Source organism: Antedon bifida, chromosome 8 (genome assembly GCF_963402885.1).
Source record: "Antedon bifida chromosome 8, ecAntBifi1.1, whole genome shotgun sequence".
NCBI lineage: Eukaryota > Metazoa > Echinodermata > Crinoidea > Comatulida > Antedonidae > Antedon > Antedon bifida.
The window spans coordinates 18,795,422-18,815,686 of NC_136233.1; the positions used below are offsets into that span (position 1 = coordinate 18,795,422).

At 34.0% G+C, this 20,265-nt stretch overlaps 1 protein-coding gene across 2 annotated transcripts; it reads left to right on the plus strand.

The window, feature by feature from the left end:
• Window positions 1-1,947: 1,947 nt before the first annotated feature.
• On the plus strand, window positions 1,948-17,490 carry LOC144850077 (chloride channel protein C-like). 2 transcript variants are annotated; one of them, XM_078707266.1, is made up of 19 exons: window positions 1,948-1,973; window positions 2,727-2,965; window positions 3,687-3,816; window positions 4,141-4,218; window positions 4,877-5,052; window positions 5,791-5,883; window positions 6,562-6,805; window positions 7,242-7,436; window positions 10,745-10,830; window positions 11,459-11,601; window positions 12,131-12,302; window positions 12,805-12,982; window positions 13,318-13,484; window positions 14,185-14,364; window positions 14,601-14,700; window positions 14,990-15,085; window positions 15,553-15,786; window positions 16,142-16,217; window positions 17,149-17,490. In XM_078707266.1, the coding sequence occupies exons 2-18, from the start codon at window positions 2,730-2,732 to the stop codon at window positions 16,181-16,183; spliced, it is 2,550 nt and encodes an 849-aa protein (XP_078563392.1). In that variant the 5' UTR covers window positions 1,948-1,973; window positions 2,727-2,729; the 3' UTR covers window positions 16,184-16,217; window positions 17,149-17,490. The 2 variants fall into 2 exon arrangements, 1 of the variants encoding a protein (XP_078563392.1); XR_013614042.1 differs by lacking the exon at window positions 1,948-1,973 and having other exon boundaries at window positions 2,704-2,965; window positions 16,091-16,217; window positions 17,149-17,489.
• Window positions 17,491-20,265: the final 2,775 nt, after the last annotated feature.

The following is a 20,265-nucleotide window of genomic DNA, read 5'->3' on the forward strand; positions in this document are numbered from 1 at the left end:
TTGATAACTGTAGAGACATGAATATTAATAACATAAACCATCGTCTGGTGTAAAGTTGGCATCTTGTTGGGTCGATTAATGATACAGTTTCTCTTTCAATGTCGGCCATATATAACTTGCTTTTTGTGAAGGTAAAATGATAAGTATAATAGTCTTGGCGGTGGTTAGTAGGCCTACAGGTAACTATCCACTTGACTTCATGCGATGACGTAAGCGAAACGCAAGTGAGTTGACGAATCATAAGCGATAAAGAGTGTGGAAGATCCATCGCGTCGCGTGATTGGCCAAATTACTCGGGTAATTAAACTCCTTATCCAATTGTTTTACACGTTTTTCAAAGTATGTATACTGTGTCGATCTAATTGTAGCTCCAATTTTCTCAAATTCCAATTGATGATGCTGCCGCGCCCTTGGTCAATTATATAAGCCTAAATACAAAAACCTAAAACCTTGAGAACTTTTGATCCGATTTTCTCCAAATGGTGCGAATCGGCAGTGGGCCCAATCGGTATTTTACCGGTAACAAAAAAAAAAAGAAGATATTTAAGTTAATAGAAGCCAAATTTTCTGTGAAACCAGAACCGTGTTGTATTTCCTATAGTATTCCACAGCACGTTACCAACTTCAATGACACATGGAGGTACCTATGAATGAAATTAAGATTGTGAATTTGAGTCTTTTCAATTTAGAAATGAATGCTAATGATAATCCAGGCTTATATCGCATTAAGCAAAATCCTCAACGTGCTTTTAAAAACAGTATGACAAAATACTATTAGTACAGAAAAGTAGAGTTTATTAAAAGTAAGTTGTCAAAGTATAGCTTTAAAATATTGTGCAAGTTGTTGCCTGACAGAGATGGGCAAATAATGAACAGATACAATAACTAGCTACGATTCCTTTCTAACTCCATACAAAACAAATGTTAAACGGACAGTTTTATTTCATTATTAATTGTTGTGTGCTTAGCTTCACCTCTTAAAGTCAAGGGAGCCACGTAGTTACAAAATTCCACGTTATTAATACATTTTATTTATTGTTCTTTCTTCAGAAATGATAAATATATTATCAATTATTTTTGTTTTAACAATCAGTAGTAAACATTTTGTGTAACGTAAATATAGTGTGGCCTACAGTACAGAACAAAAATATAATCCTAAACTAAAGGATAATACTGTACATATTCCGGGGTAGGGGAGTTACTCCCTAAGGTCGTAGTGACCCACACACCCTAACATTCATGGAAGCAAACATTCTAATTTCCCAGCCGCCGACAAAAACTTACTCAATATCAAATAATTCTTCATCTATAGGCCTACGTACCATTCGCCAATAAATATTTACCATTATTGGCCTCTAGAGGAAGGAATGCTTATTGACAGCCTGTGACTTGTACCACACCACAACACAAATGAAATGTGTGACATGACATCAATAGAGAAAGGTCACATCCCGGTAGTCAATCATTAATATTCAGGCATAACGAAAACCAAATAATAGGGCTATTATGCCGTTTCTTTTTTTGTACAAGGCCTGTAGGGCATCTGGATAGATTGATAATATTATCAATGTCTCATCTCACCCGGAAAAATTTTTTACTTTGATAATATTAAAGGCCGCGTATCTTTTTTTTCTCCACAACTTCTAAACATTATCCACTTTTTTTGTGAGACGGTCATTGTCTATCATTTTTGTTGTGGGCTCCAGCTCTTACACAATTTGTTTTCGATTTTCTCAAATTTATGTGTTGCTGTAACAATCTTGTTTCTTTCGTGAAATAAATGAGGAAGATGACTACTTTTAAAATGGAGCTACCCTTTAAATTACAGTCCGCCTTTCGTCGTCGCCGTGCCACCATCTCATCATCATGCCATCATTATTTACACGGTTACCGTACCAATAGCATTTACATTAGTTACGTCACATGTAAACAAATTCACACTTTTGATTGAATTGTTTCCGTGTTGTTGTTGAGTCTAGCTAGCTAGGCCTAGCATATAGAGTAGTTTGTTTAATATTTGTTTTTTGATGATATAATTGTAATAATTAAATCTCCTGACAAATCACATATGAATTGTTTCTAGGCTATAATTAGCCGAATTAGCTGAATTCTAGGGAGGCAGGCCTACTCCTAGCCTATATAATAATAAGCCTAGCCCCAGGCCTAAAAGTAACTGAAACTGCCTCTATACTACTGTAGTAGAACTAGGCTAGGCCTAGTTAGTAGTAAGTAGTGGGTTAGTTAGTCTCCTCCAGTGACAGTAGTGCTAAGTGTAGGCCTATATTATAACGGCTAGCCCTCCCCCTGTTGAGTTAGGACACAAAGTATTTGAGACCTTCGACACGGTGAGCGACCACGGAAAAATTAATTGTTAATTTTTTCCTGATATGTATTTTCGCTATGATGTGTGGTGTTTATTAACGAATACCCGCATAACTGTTTTATACTTTTAAAATATACCATTTAATTTGAATGCATTTTCCTCTCAAATAGTGATAAAAATGATCATGCATATACTTCTGATGCGGTCAAAATGCGTGTTTCATTAAAAATAACTTCGAAATGCGGGAGCATCCCGCACGATGCGAGGCGGTTGGTAACTATGATATCGTAGTTATTTTTTAAATGTTTAAATGGATGTGAACTAATTGTTACACTTTTCATCCCCCTGTCAGCATGAAAAATGTATTATTGTTTTAATATTGTTATTTATTTTTGAAAGAGAGAGAATGTCCAGAAGCAGAAAACTTGTCGTAAATTCAACATTTGATGATGATCACTCTGAATCACATCCATCTGACGATAACAGTCGATTTTTTGCAAGAGGAAGAGATTTTGAAAGTCGTTACGTAAACCACAAGTACACAAGACAGGAACGTGAGTTGTTGGCCACGTATGAAAGTCTCGACTACCTGCCTCCGCACAGCCAGGCTTATAAGAGTTGGCTGAGAAAACAACCAGCAAGGTACAAGAAAATTTAGTACTAGTGCAGATTTCATCGGGTGGTGGACACCAACATAGTGCCTAGTCTTGCGCACAAAATGCTTTACAAACTCTGAGATGATTTTATTTACTCTATTTATTTTTTATTGTTAAAAACTGCGCTAGTCCATAATTTACATTTCAATTTGTATTATTTTTCTTTCTCTTTGTCTTCTGGATGTGAAAACTCAGGTTGCAGATATAAATGTTTTTCAAATACTTTTTAAATTAGTACAGTATTAACCCCTTTTTTTTTTTTTTTCCTTTTGGAAAAATGATAATCGAAAAGTCTTCTTTTTCAAGGTTTATTATTAAGTTCTAAAGGAAGGGGGCTTAGACTAAATGGCTACCAATCTCAGTTAGTACTTGTTTTGACAACTTACTGACTGACAACAGTAGAAAAGCAATTTCGTTTGTCAGGAAAGTGTCCCTTTAGTGTGTCCCCTGATTAGGTGTGTCCCCTGATTAGGTGTGTCCTGATTAGGTGTGTCTCCTGATTAGGTGTGTCCTGATTAGGTGTGTCCCCTGATTAGGTGTGTCCTGATTAGGTGTGTCTCCTGATTAGGTGTGTCTCCTGATTAGGTGTGTCCTGATTAGGTGTGTCTCCTGATTAAGTGTGTCTCCTGATTAGGTGTGTCCGAATTGAGGGTTTCTACTGTACAATGTAAATATTGATTAAAATATGGTGAACTTTGTAATCATAGGTTAGAATGGGACCGATGGGTAATGATGGCGTTGATTGGGTTTTCTACAGGTTTCATTGGTTTCCTTTTGCATCAAGCAATTGATCTTATCTCAGATTTTAAATGGGAGAAAACAGAAGAATATATACAGGTATGTCTTAACTCAAAAAGGTCTAAAGGAGAGATTGCAAGTTTGAATTTCATAAAAGAAATTCTATTCAACATTTCAAAAATAAAAAAAAAGAAAGAAAAAGATATTTTATGCATATTTCTAATTTTTTTATACCAAAGATCTTGCATAGAATGGATTATGATACTAACTTTCGGATAAAATATTTAAAATCAAATCAGCGTTTAATTATTTTAAATCGGGTAAAGTAAACACAACTTCTTAATTTCTTTTTTTTGTGTAAAAGTAAGCAAAATGATGATTGAAATGGCAAAATTTAATTTCAGCATTGTTTTTATTTTTCAGGAAAGCTATGCAAAATCTTGGGGATGGTTATTTGGCATTAGTCTGGCTTTAGTTCTTTTTGGTAGTGGTATTGTTGTGGTGAGTTATATGAATAATAAGATTTAATGCATAAGAATGACAGATTAAAATAAAAACCTTGATGTTTGGTTGTTTTCTGGTAGTCATCCATATAGGAATAGCGGAAGGCTATGACTATGAACAATGTGAAAATGAGATAAGATTTGATTTTAAGAACCATCTATTCTTCTAATTAATACACCAATAATGATAATTAATTTAAAACTTTAACTTGTAATGTGTTCTGTCAAACACTTGGAACTACATACATATGGTTCCCGAAGTTTCATAGTTTGAAGCTGGAATTGTGGATTTGATTGTTTAAATTATTAATTGATAATAATAAATAAAGTACTTCACTTCACATACACATTTATTCACAATTACAATATTTAATAGAATACTAAAAGAAGCGAGTGCTTGTCAGTTTGGTAATGATATAAATGCATTTAAATGTACGGTACATACATGTCAGACAGCATTCAACAAAAATTATGTACAAAAAACTGGAAAAAAAAACAACAACATGTGTCGCCCACGACCGGTCAGAACCTCGGTAGGGTACTCCACTGTGGGGGAAAAAAATGGGAAATTCAAAAAACATTTTACATTTTAATATTCAGTTTAATGTCATAATATTTCCACATTGTATAAATGTTTTTCTTTACAATTTTTGCAGTTCCTTAGGCCGTCAGCAGCAGGATCTGGCATGCCTGAACTAATAGGTTTTCTGAATGGTACACTGGTACGAAACATCTTTAATATCAAGACACTGGTTGTAAAGTTCCTGTCTTGCTTATGTGCTGTTAGTAGCGGGCTGCCTGTTGGCCCTGAGGGGCCTATGATTCATATGGGGTATGGTTTAGTTTAGTAGGAATTTGATATTCTTGCACTTAAATTTATTTTAGTTGTCTTCAGTTTTGTTTCTAATCTTTAGAAAGGTGTAATTTTACTATCAGTAAACCCATCTCAAGGACGTTTCTTAAAGGGAATGCAAGATACTAATGGTCACTTGGTCACTTTAGTACATCCACCTCTTTATTCCTATGCTTTTTATGAAGTGATGTTCATCCATCCAAATCTACACTATAGTATAAGTACTTTTGGCCTTAATGGAAGTCTCCCTGGTCCTTTTGTATATTTTTTGCTTTGTATTTTTTTTTCTTGTGGATCAAATAAACTGATTTGTGACGTGTGTGTGTGTGTGTGTGTGATATGATTTTCATTTTTTTAGCCGAAAGTGAAATTTCCTCATATAATATCCAATTGCTGATAAATAGGTTGTGCTAGTTCATTGTAGTATTTCATAATAAAGGAACAAATAGCCTTAGTTTTTTTTATTGACCACAATAATTCCTCCCCTGTCCGAAATAAAGATTTTTTGGATATATTTAAAAATGTCAAATTTGAATGATTTTAATAAATAAGTTTTTCCAAATAAATGCGAAATTTTAAATTTGTTTGCACTGCAGTTAGCTTGTGTGCAGAATTTACAATTCCTGGATCTGAAAAGTTTGAAAAATAGAAATTGTTTTAACTCAAAGTGAATGTGCCCTGATTGAAAGTAATAATTAATATATGATTCTGTTTTAGTTCTTTAATAGGAGCAGGATTAAGCCAGTGTAAATCAAGAACGCTAAAATTTACTTTGCCAATATTCGAAAGATTTAGAAATCCTGAAGACAGGTAGGTGAAACTATAGAATGAATTACATACACATTCTTGTCATTGTAATGAGTGACAACAGACTTGACCAGAACAATCAATACACTGTATAGTGCCTGGTTTGAAAGACTATTTTACTTCAAGACACTGTATAGTGCCTGGTTTGAAAGACTATTTTACTTCAAGACACTGTATAGTGCCTGGTTTGAAAGACTATTTTACTTCAAGACACTGTATAGTGCCTGGTTTGAAAGACTATTTTACTTCAAGACACTGTATAGTGCCTGGTTTGAAAGACTATTTTACTTCAAGACACTGTATAGTGCCTGGTTTGAAAGACTATTTTACTTCAAGACACTGTATAGTGCCTGGTTTGAAAAGACTATTTTACTTCAAGACACTGTATAGTGCCTGGTTTGAAAGACTATTTTACTTCAAGACACTGTATAGTGCCTGGTTTGAAAGACTATTTTACTTCAAGACACTGTATAGTGCCTGGTTTGAAAGACTATTTTACTTCAAGACACTGTATAGTGCCTGGTTTAAAAGACTATTTCACTGTTGGATTTGAACATTTCTTTTTTACAAAACCATTGAGCCACACAGCAAACCAAATCAGATGAATATTTACAATCTCTACTGTTGTACTGTTTTTTTTACTGTTCTGAATAACATTGCAATGTATTTCCTTAATTCCAGACGCAACTTCATCTCAGCTGGATCTGCTGCAGGGGTTGCTTCAGCATTTGGTGCACCTGTTGGTGGCCTCTTGTTTGCAATGGAAGAGGTGTCATCCTTCTGGAGTATGAAGCTTTCATGGCAGATCTTTTTCTGTTGTATGATATCAACGTTTACCACAGACTTGTTCAATTCAGCATTCCAAGCGTTTAGATACCAGGGGAACTTTGGTTTATTTACTTCTGATAAATACATTCTTTTTCAGGTAAAATACAAATACTGTAGGATTGTAAATCGCTTCAGAAATGAGATCATTAAGTATGTCGGGTGTAAAGTTAGAAAATAAAGTGCAATTTAGAATGTCTCAACATTTGTGGCATAACAATCCAAACATAAAGACATTCTCAACATATATATTTCCTTTTGAAACACATAGTGCACAGCTAAAATTACTAGTGTTTATTGGCCATGCAAACAATATTATAATCATAAATATATCCTTCTTCTTCATTTTTTCCCACATTTATCTTTAAGCTGCGTTCAAACTGAGGTCATATTCCGTTCCGGTGGTCAATTAAAAAATCATTTAAAATGCACATAGAACTTTTCACATCTTCACAAATATTTATCTCATAGCAAACTTTATTTTAACAAAATTCATTCTTATTTTTTTAAAATTGTAATTTGTATCTATTCCACAGGTTCGCAAAGGTTTAGATGTTAATATTTTGATGTTTTTTCCAACCGTCATAATCGGTGTACTAGGTGGTGTCCTAGGAGGACTATTTGTGTTTTGTAATCTAAAATTAGCCAGATTTCGTCGAGCAAAATTGGCGAAAATCAACAATAAAATAACAAAAAAAGTTGCTAGACTGGTAGAGCCTTGTATCATTGTTGTAAGTATGTTCTTTTAATGTTTATTTTTTTTTAACAGTGTTGATTGTAATGACGAATTAGTATGTAGTGTTGTAATAACTAGGAAAAGGAACACTTTAAATTGTAATTGTATCCTCATTTTACCACATGCTTGCTGAATCTGACAACCTTAATACTACTTGAACAGTAGTTCAAGAAGAGAAAAGTGATAAAGAACCATTTTCCCTGGCCTTATCAACCTTGAATGTTGCTGAGCATTTGCTACTAAACCTACTATTTGCCCAAATAAATTCATTCCTGTGCTTTGATTTTTGTGTTCGCATCGCATAAATCAGAAAACACATTGTGCAACAATTAGTCAATTCACTTAAAACATTATCAGTTTGTTTATTGGAATTTCAACATAAACAAAAAATACGATATTGATACAGTAACATAGGTCCAGGCATAGGTATCAGTTGCAGGGCCGTAGCCAGGATCTGTCAAGGGGGGGTTCGGACAATAAGTATTTGGGTCACTGCGCCGCGGGTGGGGTCTGAGGCGAATTTAGTGACACCCCTTGATGGCCGGAAATGGTACTCTCGTACATAACATTCATGATAAATGGCACCTCTAATTGGCCGGAAAAACACTCTCATGCAGCATGCTACGATTGAACAAAACGATCGTACTTTTTTCCTCCTCCTCACGATAACATTTGTTGCCGCCGTATGTTAGATGCACGTGCTCTGTGTGCGGAACCACCGCCGATTGTTTGATCATTCACTCGGTATTTTGTTTTGCGTTCAAGTTACAAGCCCCCCAAAAAAAGCACAATTTGGGTGAGAAGGCAAATTCAATGCTTATTATAGCCAGGGGCGGACCCAGGGGTGTTTTCCTTGTGGCCCGGGCAACAGCCTTAATTTCATACTAAATGTTGTTTCTGCCACTAAATTAAAATTGAGTTCCATTTCATCGTATACAATATCCATCCGGACCCGGAACTTGATAGGCTTAGTCATAAAGTAGTTACAGAGTTGCAGGGCATTTTATTATTGTTGAATGTTTTGATATTTTTATTGTTAAAACGACCTTCACAACCAAAATATTTCTTTTCATTTTAAATGGAACGCTACAAAAATAATCCTCTGCTTCATCGGAGCATGAATACCTAATAACCAGACAAGAACGTATCTTTGTTACGTTTTACTATCAATCCATTTTCATGTCACACAATCCATTTTTCAACAATATAGTAGTATAACAATAACATTTTGATTGAATAGTGAGGGATTAGTTACAGTTTGACTTTGAATAAACCATTGGCAATTTACTGAAAGTCCAAAATTATTCAATTAAAGAAACACTCAACACATGAGAAATAGATGTCGGTCGATAAACTTCTGACGACGACTAAAACAACGACAATCAGCTAAATGTTAGTGATTTTATTTCATCTCTGGCTTGTTACATTTTTCATGACACATTACCGGACTTCCCCCTCCTCTCGCAATGAACGACAGTACAGATCTTCCCTATCTAGGCTCGTGTATGTAGCATACTACGTTATTCACAAATTACCCACGCATAGCAGTGTTACTAGAGCCATCACAGATTACCTCTAATGGCTCAATCATTCATACATGAATTCAAAAATTCATCGACAAACGAAATATAGCCTATATTCATTCCTTTTAAATATTAGGCATATTGCCAAGGCTAATAATCGATTTGTCCATAATTATTGCGTTTTGCCGGGGGTTTTCCATAATCTAAGGCCAATTTTTAGGCCAAATCATAATTGTGCGTATTCTGTATTTCCGATGCGTGTAGTACCATATTTATCTTCATTTCCGTACGTTCGTAAATATTAGGCCGAATTTCCGTAGTAATTTATAGACGTTCCGAAATTTGAACCGTGTTATACCGGTAGCAGAGCAAAGTTTGCTTCTTTCTGCAAATGTCCTATCATTCTTTTCTATGTTTTATTTGGAGTGTGGTTTAAAACAACACTTTTGTAAAGTTTATAGTGGATAAATAAAAATGAATTTTTGGAAATGGTGGTTTTAACATCTGACTTTATTTAGCATTTTTAAATGAATTAAAATTCCAAATTATACAATTTAACCTTTTGCTCAATATATTTATAGCAACAGCTTCATATTTTTTGTATAACTTTTTAAAATTATTAATTGATAATTAATTTACATTAATTGAGTACAGTTATTAGAATGTATTACCGTACCAAAAGTACCTTCATCGGGGACCTCCCCGTGACGTTCGCATTGAACGAAAAAAAAATTATCATGAATTTTACGTGCGAGAGTACCATTTGCGGCCATCTAGGGGTGTCATTTAACAATTTTCTTGCTCAAATACTCAGTGTCTACAGCCCTGGAGTCTTTGGGCAACCCTCTTAAAATAGTCCTGCGACCGCCCCTGATAGCTCTATCTATATTTATTTACAGCAATTTGTTGAGGAAACTAAATATATCAATGTAAATAGGTGGTATTGATACAGTTGAGTAGGCCTACGTATCGGCTGGTGGTCTAGAAAAAAATAATCGAATGCTATAGGTGTAAACTACAGTACATGATACCATAGATATTATAGTGTAATATATTAAATTTACTATAATCCACTATACTTCATAGCCACACATACATATTGTAGGTAACCGCAGCGTTCCATTTTTTGATGTACGTCGGAAGGCTATATATGCATGCTGACTGCCAGTGATCGAAACAATAGGTACGCGGTTGTCTAGCGGTGTCCTTTGTACGATTCGTTTGTGCCCAAGCTCACGTCAATATCATGTTACATCCTGGGACCAAAAATTCGTATTATTTTTCGGCAACCAAAAACCAGTTGTTTAACAATAAGGTATGAGTTATTCACGAACGAGTTAACGAATTTTTCAATTTACAAATAACCTTTTGTATTGTGGGGCACGTATTTGGAGGATTTTCAGAGATGAGGGTGGTGAGGTATTGGGGATGTCGGGGATGGGGGTTCGCAGTCGGTTAAGGGGGGGTTCGCTGTAAAGGGGGGTTTCGCCCGAACCATAAAAAACCCCCCTGGCCTGAGTTGCTCATCTACCATCAAATAGCGATAATTGATCCATAAAGCCAGCAGGAAAATAGGTGTGAATGGACCCATAAAAACAGTGAATGTTGGCAGATGGAGGCTACCTTACAGAACTTGGAAGTTGTGGCTCTTTCATATTCAAGCAGTTCTTGCACAATGCAGTCTGAAGACTAACAGTGATTGTTCACGGGATATTCCAGTTACAATTATTGCAGGGGTGGTTATTCATGTGTATATAACAATATACTTTGTTTTGTTAAGGCAATAATGGCAACAGCTAGTGTGTTCCTACCAGCTATATTTGATTGTAGTCCTTTCACCTGCTACTATGAAAACGAATCAGGAAAGTAAGTAAAGATGGATTAAACATCACCACTGGCAATCGGATAACATTTTAATAAATGCTATGGGTAAATGATCTCAATGGAAAAACATTTGTAATGAATGAAAGTAAAATGTTTAAATGTTATATTAAAGTCCCAGGGTCCGGGGTACACATCGTGTCTGATGTCCGGATTATATCTCATGATATTGTATTAAGACTTTGTTTATGTCAAAAATCTTGTGTATACTGTCAATGAAATCACTGGTTTGTCCTTGGCAATTTGTCTATATTGAGAATGGAATGAATGAATAAATAAGCATGAAAGTAAGCATCTAGAAGAGATTGAACTTCTAAACTTTTGGAAAATATTATTCATTCATGTGAGCTAAGAAGCACAACCGCCAATGTATATTAAATATTTATTAACAACCTTAAGATCTGCTTCCACCATGAGTTCAGTTGAGTAATGGCTATGAGCGCTCACTGACTAAACCTAGGGACCCAGAGCATGAGCAGCCCCAATGCAACTGCCCAGTGTTGTAGGCCCCTTAGGAGTGCTAAACCAGGGGCCTTTGCCCACTGTGTTTTGCCACTGCATGAGTTTCTATATTTTGGAAATGTTTGATACAATTGATATTTGTAAATTTTAGGCCACCATCAGATTTCAGCCCCAAATGTTTGGACAATCCTGCTGGGTCTACAGAAAAAGAAGTCAGTTACTATACTTGTACCCGTGGAATTGTTGTGAGAGAAGGCGAGAATATTACATTTTCAAATGATACATTTAGTCAAGGTTTGTTGGAACTATGAATACTGTAATAAATAGACATAGTAGACAGTCACATATTTAAATTCACATATATTATCAACCATTCCAATAGACTTCAGTTCAGTTCTTGCTCCAATGTTTCATCTGCACCCCATCCTAGTAAAGGTCTTTAATCTTGTCCTCAAACTTAACTGAAACTGGGGAAGTTCGGATTGGACACAGACCCACAACACCCAGCAGTGCAGCATGTACCAGTTCAATACAGCTGGAGACGATCTCCTACTCTTTTCACTTAGTGTACCAACTTCTTTTACGTGTACTAAGCTTCAGTATGAGTTGCAAAGGGCTTAACACAGTACCAAGCATATTTTAATTCAATGATACAACAAAACCTACAATGACATTAAAGAATTGACTCTGAAACTAGTAGTTCATTTTCTCATACATTATGATTGTGTTATAGAAAGTATACCAATAATTTACAAAAATGGCACATTGAATAAGCTCTTCTCAGATACATTTTAGACAGAATGTTTTTAACTTTCTCGTTTAGTTGCTACATTATTATTTGTAACTGGTGAGGAAGCGATCCATCATCTGTTCTCACGTGAAACACATTGGGAGTTCACCTTCGGTCCTTTGTTCACCGTCCTAATATTCTACTTCTTCATGGCATGTTGGAGCTGTGGCCCATCAATCTCGAGTGGTTTAGTGGTGCCTATGTTGTAAGTAAATTGTTTTACTGTATTTACTGAGTGTGCACTATCAACTTGTGTGTTACCTAAGGTGCTACTCAATAGATTGATAGCTCTCAGGTGATTGGCAATTAAATTTCCACAATGTTGTGTTCATTGTGCCCATACAGGGACATTTAAGTGTGTTTTCTTACCCGATCGGATTCCTTAACACAATTTTGCCGGATTCTAGTCAAGATCTAGGCAAGACACTATTCGTCGATTGTAGGCGCAAATCAAAACTTCTTATTAACTACTGTATTAGCAAAATGAAATCCAGCATTGTTCTTCATTCTGTGAATGTCCTTTCTGTGAGGTTAACAAAGTGGTTAGGATGGTTGGCTACAAATTTCAGAATCTTGGGTTCAAATCTGTCAGATGGCAATATCTGTTTTTCTTATGACAGCCATAGACTTGTATAAAAGACTTTAGTATGTTTGTGAATTTGTTGGCAGTATGGAAAGTAAAAATGTATACATATTTATATCTTCAGGTATATTGGTGCTCTGTATGGTCGAATTGTAGGCCTAATAATGGTCACTTTGTTTGGAGTGCACTCTACCGAGGATATCTACTGGGCTTGGATGGATCCTGGAGCCTTCGCTCTTATCGGAGCAGCTTCATTCTTCGGTGGTGTGTCTCGCCTTACCATGTCGCTCACAGTTATCATGGTAATTTTTTAGTTTGTTTTGAAGCATAAATCAAAAACCTTGCATAACACGGGCATAGCACTCGGTAACTGTGTAGGGTTCGTGAATGGTCGATTGCAGCCGCCATACTGTTGGGTACCCTCTCCATGAAGATAACATTAGAGTCCACTCTCTAACCAATCTATATAAGCTCATTGATGTTTGTAGCATGCTGTGAACATTAACAATACTGATAGACTGCTAAAGAATATATCACTAAATTTTCTCAAGTTGTATTATGAAACAACAAATATTGGGAAACATGTTTATAATAATAATGTGTATGACAAACAGTAATTTTTATATATTTTTTTCAGATGGAGATAACAAATGATATTCAATTTCTACTTCCCATTATGGTTGCCATTATGGTTGCTAAGTGGGTTGGAGATGCATTTACACATCCCATTTACCACGCCCTTCTAGAGGTCAAATGTATACCATTCCTTGATTCCGAGCCTGTAATATTTCATGATGGTAAAAGGTATGTGGTAAATTTGAACTTTATCATTGTTAATTTAGCTATAGAAGTTGAAAATTAGAGATTATAGTGCTGAATGTACAATACATTCAACAGCTAGTATATTAGATTTTTCTAGAGATCCTGCTAGACAATTTTCATTAGTAATTGCCATTGTCAAATCACATTAATCTTTCCTTTTTTTATCATAGATAGTTCAAATAATGAATGTTCATTAGTGCGATGGTACAAATAATTTTATGAGGTGAAAGATGAAATTCTATTTTCATGAAGTGAAGCCCATATGAAAATAGAATATAAATGAAATTATTTGTACTATCACACGAATATAAAAACATTCTTTATTTGTTTTATATAAAATCCAAGTAGATTCTTGTCAGATTGAATGACAGGTACATTTGTTTCATTAATTTAATAATAATAAATGAAAACTTGTATAGCGCCGGTGTCCCCCACCCATGTGGAGCTCATGGCGCTTTGCGCATTAGCAACGTGCGAGTACATCAGCGAATAGCGACGTCTTCAGGTTGGTCTCGAAACTGTTCAGACTAGTGGAGCATTTAACTGTTGCTGGTAAACTGTTCCATACATAATATAATACATACTATTGCACGTCATGTGACCCACAATCATCCAATCAAGTGACATAAATTTATTTAGTTGTTATATAATATCCATTATCTTATAATTTTATTTCTGTTAGCATCAATCTTGAGCTACATTCAGCAGCTGATGCAATGGCCTCACCACCTACAGTACTTCAATGTCGGCCCACTGTTAGTGAACTAGCTCACGTTCTTCTGGACACAGCATATGGTGGTTTCCCAGTAGTCGAAACCGGGCCTCTTGGCAACCGCAATGAATTTAAGGGTCTCATAAATAGGTATAAATACTATATTTATTAAATGTTTATTAAAATTGATTATGTGTACATTTAACCTATTTTTGGTTGAATTTAATTTATAATTGAAAACATTACTTTTTTTTTCTACGGAAGTGATTAACTTTGTTAAAACTACAAAATGGCCTATTCAAAGTCTGATTTTATTAATCTTCATTTTTAAAGTTTTTGGAGGACAAAACATCTTTAAGTTTAATGAAAGTTTTCTTTGTATATAGAAATGAAATATGTGTTCTGCTTTCCCATGAATCAATATTTGAGAGATCAGACGCAGCTCAAGATAATGAAGTTGAAATTCCTAAACTTGGTTATCAGACGGTAGGAAGATGCTTTCTTTTATTTTGTTTTCTTATTTTTAATTTAGATATTCTATAAGTCGATTTTATTATAAGGCATACATAGAAATAAATCAATCAATTAAAATTTGAAATTTGTACTGACTGTTTCAATCAATATTTTTTTAATTCTGTATTTTAAACAGAAGTGCCTGGTGAAACCAGTTAAACTTCAAGGCGCAGCAAAGAAGAAATATTCTATAGCCTTAATTGACTTGCTTCTTTCTTTATTATTTTGTAATGATTGTTTATTTTATGGTAAACTTGATTAGATTGCTGTGGAAAACCTAGAGAATCCAGAGGTTCTTGAAGAGTGTCTTCACCAGTATTGTGAAGATGATAAGTTCCAACATATGACAGTTAACTTGGTGAATACATTTTATACTTATTTTCTTTATCATATTATGCTTAAATGTTTGTATGTAATATACTGCAGTAATAACTTTATCTTGTTTTACCATTTAGGTATTGTAACTAATTCAGTATTATTAATTTCTTTAATACAGTATAGTTATATAATCAACAATTTTGTTTTATTACTTAATTTCCATATAAATACAACCAATGTTTATATATTACTATTGTCAAAGATGTATTTCTTTCCTACTAAATAAGTTATTTAGAGGTTTATTCTACCAAAACATCCGTTCGCATTATTTTTATAAAAAATATACTATATATACTAAAGCTTTGTCTACACTATCAAACTTTATGTGACAAAAAAAATTCCATGGACATCATATAACTTTTTTTATCAAACTAGTTTGATAATGTAGAAAGAGTTTATAAATAAAAGCCATTTATATTGCTGTCTTATTATCATTTGATATAACAGAAACCCTATGTAAATATGTCTGCTCCATGCATTCCAAGCACGTTCTCTTTGCACCGTACCTACATAATATTCCGCACACTTGGTCTGCGTCATCTAACTGTTGTGGATCACGAGAACTGTGTTGTGGGCATGATATCGCGCAAAGACTTGATGGGATTCAAGATCGAGGAGAGCATTGCACCTATACTAAAACGAAGACAAGAGGCTGAACGAAATCCTGTTGAAATGACAGACGTAAGTATTGTTGGAACAATCATTGAAGAATTGAATAGAATAAATTGTAATATAAAGGCTGTTTTAGACTTTTGTCTTAATAAGTGTAATTTTGTAATAATTATGTAACTTTTTAATAAGTAAAATAAGAACAGTGCTAAGATTGCAGTGCAGCTCTGTTCTTTTATGGACTTTTAGCATGGTAATAGGTATAAACCCAGGCTTTGTATCTATGACTACCGAAAGACCATTTTTTAATCTATCCCTGGATTGGTACACACATCAATGCTATTTCATACCTCATGGGATGTGTTTTTGTTTTCAGAATTCTGGTGTTGTTTGAATATTCAATTCATCTTCATTGGTTTCATTATAGAGTACCAGTGCCACCATGATCATGTCCATAGAGTCAGACTAGAGGGCACCAGTGCCACCATGATCATGTCCATAGAGTCAGACTAGAGGGCACCAGTGCCACCATGATCATGTGCATGAACCAGGCTAGAGAGTATGAGGCCATCATGATCATACCTTATAGCACCAGGCTAGCGAGTACCAGTGCCACCATGATCATGTCCATAGCATCAGACTAGAGAGTACTAATGTCGCCATGATCATAATAATAATAATAATAAACAGTATTTATATAGCGCCTAATGGATCACTGACCCCTCTAGGTGCTTTACATTAGACCTTAACTAATGGTAATAAACTATCCCCCGCCGGACACCATTCCGGTATTTCTTAGTCGAGGTTTCGGGGATGGAGACAATCAATAATGTGAAAAAAAATGTAATTAAGCTTAACTATGCTTAACTAAGGTAAAACTATCCCCCGCCGGACACCATCCCGGTATTTCTGAGTCAAGGTTTCGGGGCCAGAATTAAGAATAGAGAGTAAATGAAGCATGCACAACTTAAGCTAGGGTTAAACTATCCCCCGCCGGACACCATCCCGGTATTTCTGAATCAAGGTTTCGGGGAAGGAATAAATGAATGAATGAATAAGTTAATTAATACCGGATGAGAACAGATGGGCTTTCAGTCGTGATTTAAAAATACTGACTGAAGGAGCAAGTCTTACAAAGAGTGGAAGTTTGTTCCATAATGAAGGTGCTATTGCTGCAAAGGACCTTCTACCATAACATCCATAGCATCAGACTAGAGAGTACTAGTGTCACCATGATCATGTGCATATAGCATCAGGCTAGAGAGTACCAGTGTTACCATGATCATGTGCATACAGCATCAGGCTAGAGTGTACCAATGCCAGAATGAGCATGTGCCTATAATACCAGGCTAGAGAGTACCAGTGTAACCATAATCATGTGCATATATCATCAGACTAGAGAGTACCAGTGTTACCATGATCATGTGCATATAGCATCAGGCTAGAGAGTACCAGTGTCACCATAATCATGTGCATATAGCATCAGGCTAGAGAGTACCATTGTTACTAGTGCCAAAATAGACAAATATTGTTTTTTTAAAGAAATAAAACATTCCATATTTTTATATACATTTATTTAAACTATGATACATTTCATATATTTAATATAAAAGTATTGCATTGTCATTTATTTTTTTTTTGCAGGTCAATATGCATTAAGACTGGAACAAAAAGGTTACAAACTATGTATTTTTCTTGTTTTCGTGATTAAATAATTATTCATAATTAAGAATAATTATAATTATAATTACAATAATGGATTGTACATAGTTTTGTCTTTGTAATTAAAATGAAAACAAATAAATGATTGAGTTTTGTTTAAATGGCCAAAATATCGACTTTTCACAATTATGCAATAATATTTCAATATATTCGCATATATTGTGTTAAAGACATCTGGTTGCAATATCAAAGTGTGACATGCTTAAAATTACATGTGATCTGCGCATGTTACGTATTAAATAAAATTCCCTGTACTATAGTAATAGGGATTTTTTCGAAAAATGGCCAAAATATACACTTTTTAAAATTCAATAATTATGCGATAATAATTAATATTGCCATATATGCGCATATATTGTGTTATTATCATATATATATATATATATATATATATATAATATATCATTATCAGTTTTGTCGAAAAATAAAAGTTTGGAAATTTGGCAATTTTTAAAAAATGTCAAAAAAAAAGTTATTGCTATATATGATCATATTGCATTATCATCATCTCATAGTACCATAGAAACCAGTTTTGTTGGAAAATAAAAGGTTGCATTATCATCATCTTATAGTGCCATAGAAACCAGTTTTGTCGAAAAACAAAAGGTTCGAAATTTGGCCATTTTTGAAAATTTCCCTGAACTATAGTACAGGGATTTTTTCGAAAAATGGCCAAAATATCAGGTTTTTAAAATTCAATTATTATGCGATAATATTGCTATGCATGATCATATATTGCATTATCATCATCTTATAGTGTCATAGAAACCAGTTTTGTGGAAAAACAAAAGGTTCGAAATTTGGCCATTTTTGAAAAAATCCCTGTACTATAGTACAGGGATTTTTTCGAAAAATTGCCAAAATATCAGGTTTTTTAAATTCAATTATTATGCGATAATATTGCTATGTATAATCATATATTGCATTATCATCATCTTATAGTGCCATAGAAACCAGTTTTGTCGGAAAATAAAAGGATGGAAATTTGGCAATTTTTGAAAAAAATCCCTGTACTAGCCTATAGTACAGGGATTTTTTCGAAAAATGACCAAAATATCAGTTTTTTTAAATTCAATTATTATGCGATAATATTGCTATGCATGATCATATATTGCATTATCATCATCTTATAGTGCCATAGAAACCAGTTTTGTCGGAAAATAAAAGGTTCGAAATTCGGCCATTTTTGAAAATTTCCCTGAACTATAGTACAGGGATTTTTTCGAAAAATGGCCAAAATATCAGGTTTTTTAAATTCAATTATTATGCGATAATATTGCTATATATGATCATATATTGCATTATCATCATCTTATAGTGCCATAGAAACCAGTTTTGTCGGAAAATAAAAGGATGGAAATTTGGCAATTTTTGAAAAAATCCCTGTACTATAGTACAGAGGGATTTTTTCGAAAAATGGCCAAAATATCAGGTTTTTAAAATTCAATTATTATGCGATAATATTGCTATGTATGATCATATATTGCATTATCATCATCTTATAGTGCCATAGAAACCAGTTTTGTCGGAAAATAAAAGGATGGAAATTTGGCAATTTTTGAAAAAATCCCTGTACTATAATAGTACAGGGATTTTTTCGAAAAATGGCCAAAATATCAGGTTTTTTAAATTCAATTATTATGCGATAATATTGCTATGCATGATCATATATTGCATTATCATCATCTTATAGTGTCATAGAAACCAGTTTTGTGGAAAAACAAAAGGTTCGAAATTTGGCCATTTTTGAAAAAATCCCTGTAGGCCTACTATAGTACAGGGATTTTTTCGAAAAATGGCCAAAATATCAGGTTTTTTAAATTCAATTATTATGCGATACTATTGCTATGTATGATCATATATTGCATTATCATCATCTTATAGTGCCATAGAAACCAGTTTTGTCGGAAAATAAAAGGTTCGAAATTCGGCCATTTTTGAAAATTTCCCTGAACTATAGTACAGGGATTTTTTCGAAAAATGGCCAAAATATCAGGTTTTTTAAATTCAATTATTATGCGATAATATTGCTATATATGATCATATATTGCATTATCATCATCTTATAGTGCCATAGAAACCAGTTTTGTCGGAAAATAAAAGGATGGAAATTTGGCAATTTTTGAAAAAATCCCTGTACTATAGTACAGAGGGATTTTTTCGAAAAATGGCCAAAATATCAGGTTTTTAAAATTCAATTATTATGCGATAATATTGCTATGTATGATCATATATTGCATTATCATCATCTTATAGTGCCATAGAAACCAGTTTTGTCGGAAAATAAAAGGATGGAAATTTGGCAATTTTTGAAAAAATCCCTGTACTATAATAGTACAGGGATTTTTTCGAAAAATGGCCAAAGTATCAGGTTTTTTAAATTCAATTATTATGCGATAATATTGCTATGCATGATCATATATTGCATTATCATCATCTTATAGTGTCATAGAAACCAGTTTTGTGGAAAAACAAAAGGTTCGAAATTTGGCCATTTTTGAAAAAATCCCTGTACTATAGTACAGGGATTTTTTCGAAAAATGGCCAAAATATCAGGTTTTTTAAATTCAATTATTATGCGATAATATTGCTATGTATGATCATATATTGCATTATCATCATCTTATAGTGCCATAGAAACCAGTTTTGTCGGAAATTAAAAGGATGGAAATTTGGCAATTTTTGAAAAAATCCCTGTACTATAGTACAGGGATTTTTTCGAAAAATGGCCAAAATATCAGGTTTTTTTAATTCAATTATTATGCGATAATATTGCTATATATGATCATATATTGCATTATCATCATCTTATAGTGCCATAGAAACCAG

Coding starts and splice junctions, on each gene's coding strand:
- LOC144850077 (XM_078707266.1), top strand. CDS start 2,730: ATGTCCAGAAGCAGAAAACTTGTCGTAAATTCAACATTTGATGATGAT. Junction 3,817..4,140: donor AAACAGAAGAATATATACAG/GTATGTCTTAAC, acceptor TTTATTTTTCAG/GAAAGCTATGCAAAATCTTG. Junction 14,701..14,989: donor CTAAACTTGGTTATCAGACG/GTAGGAAGATGC, acceptor AAACTTGATTAG/ATTGCTGTGGAAAACCTAGA.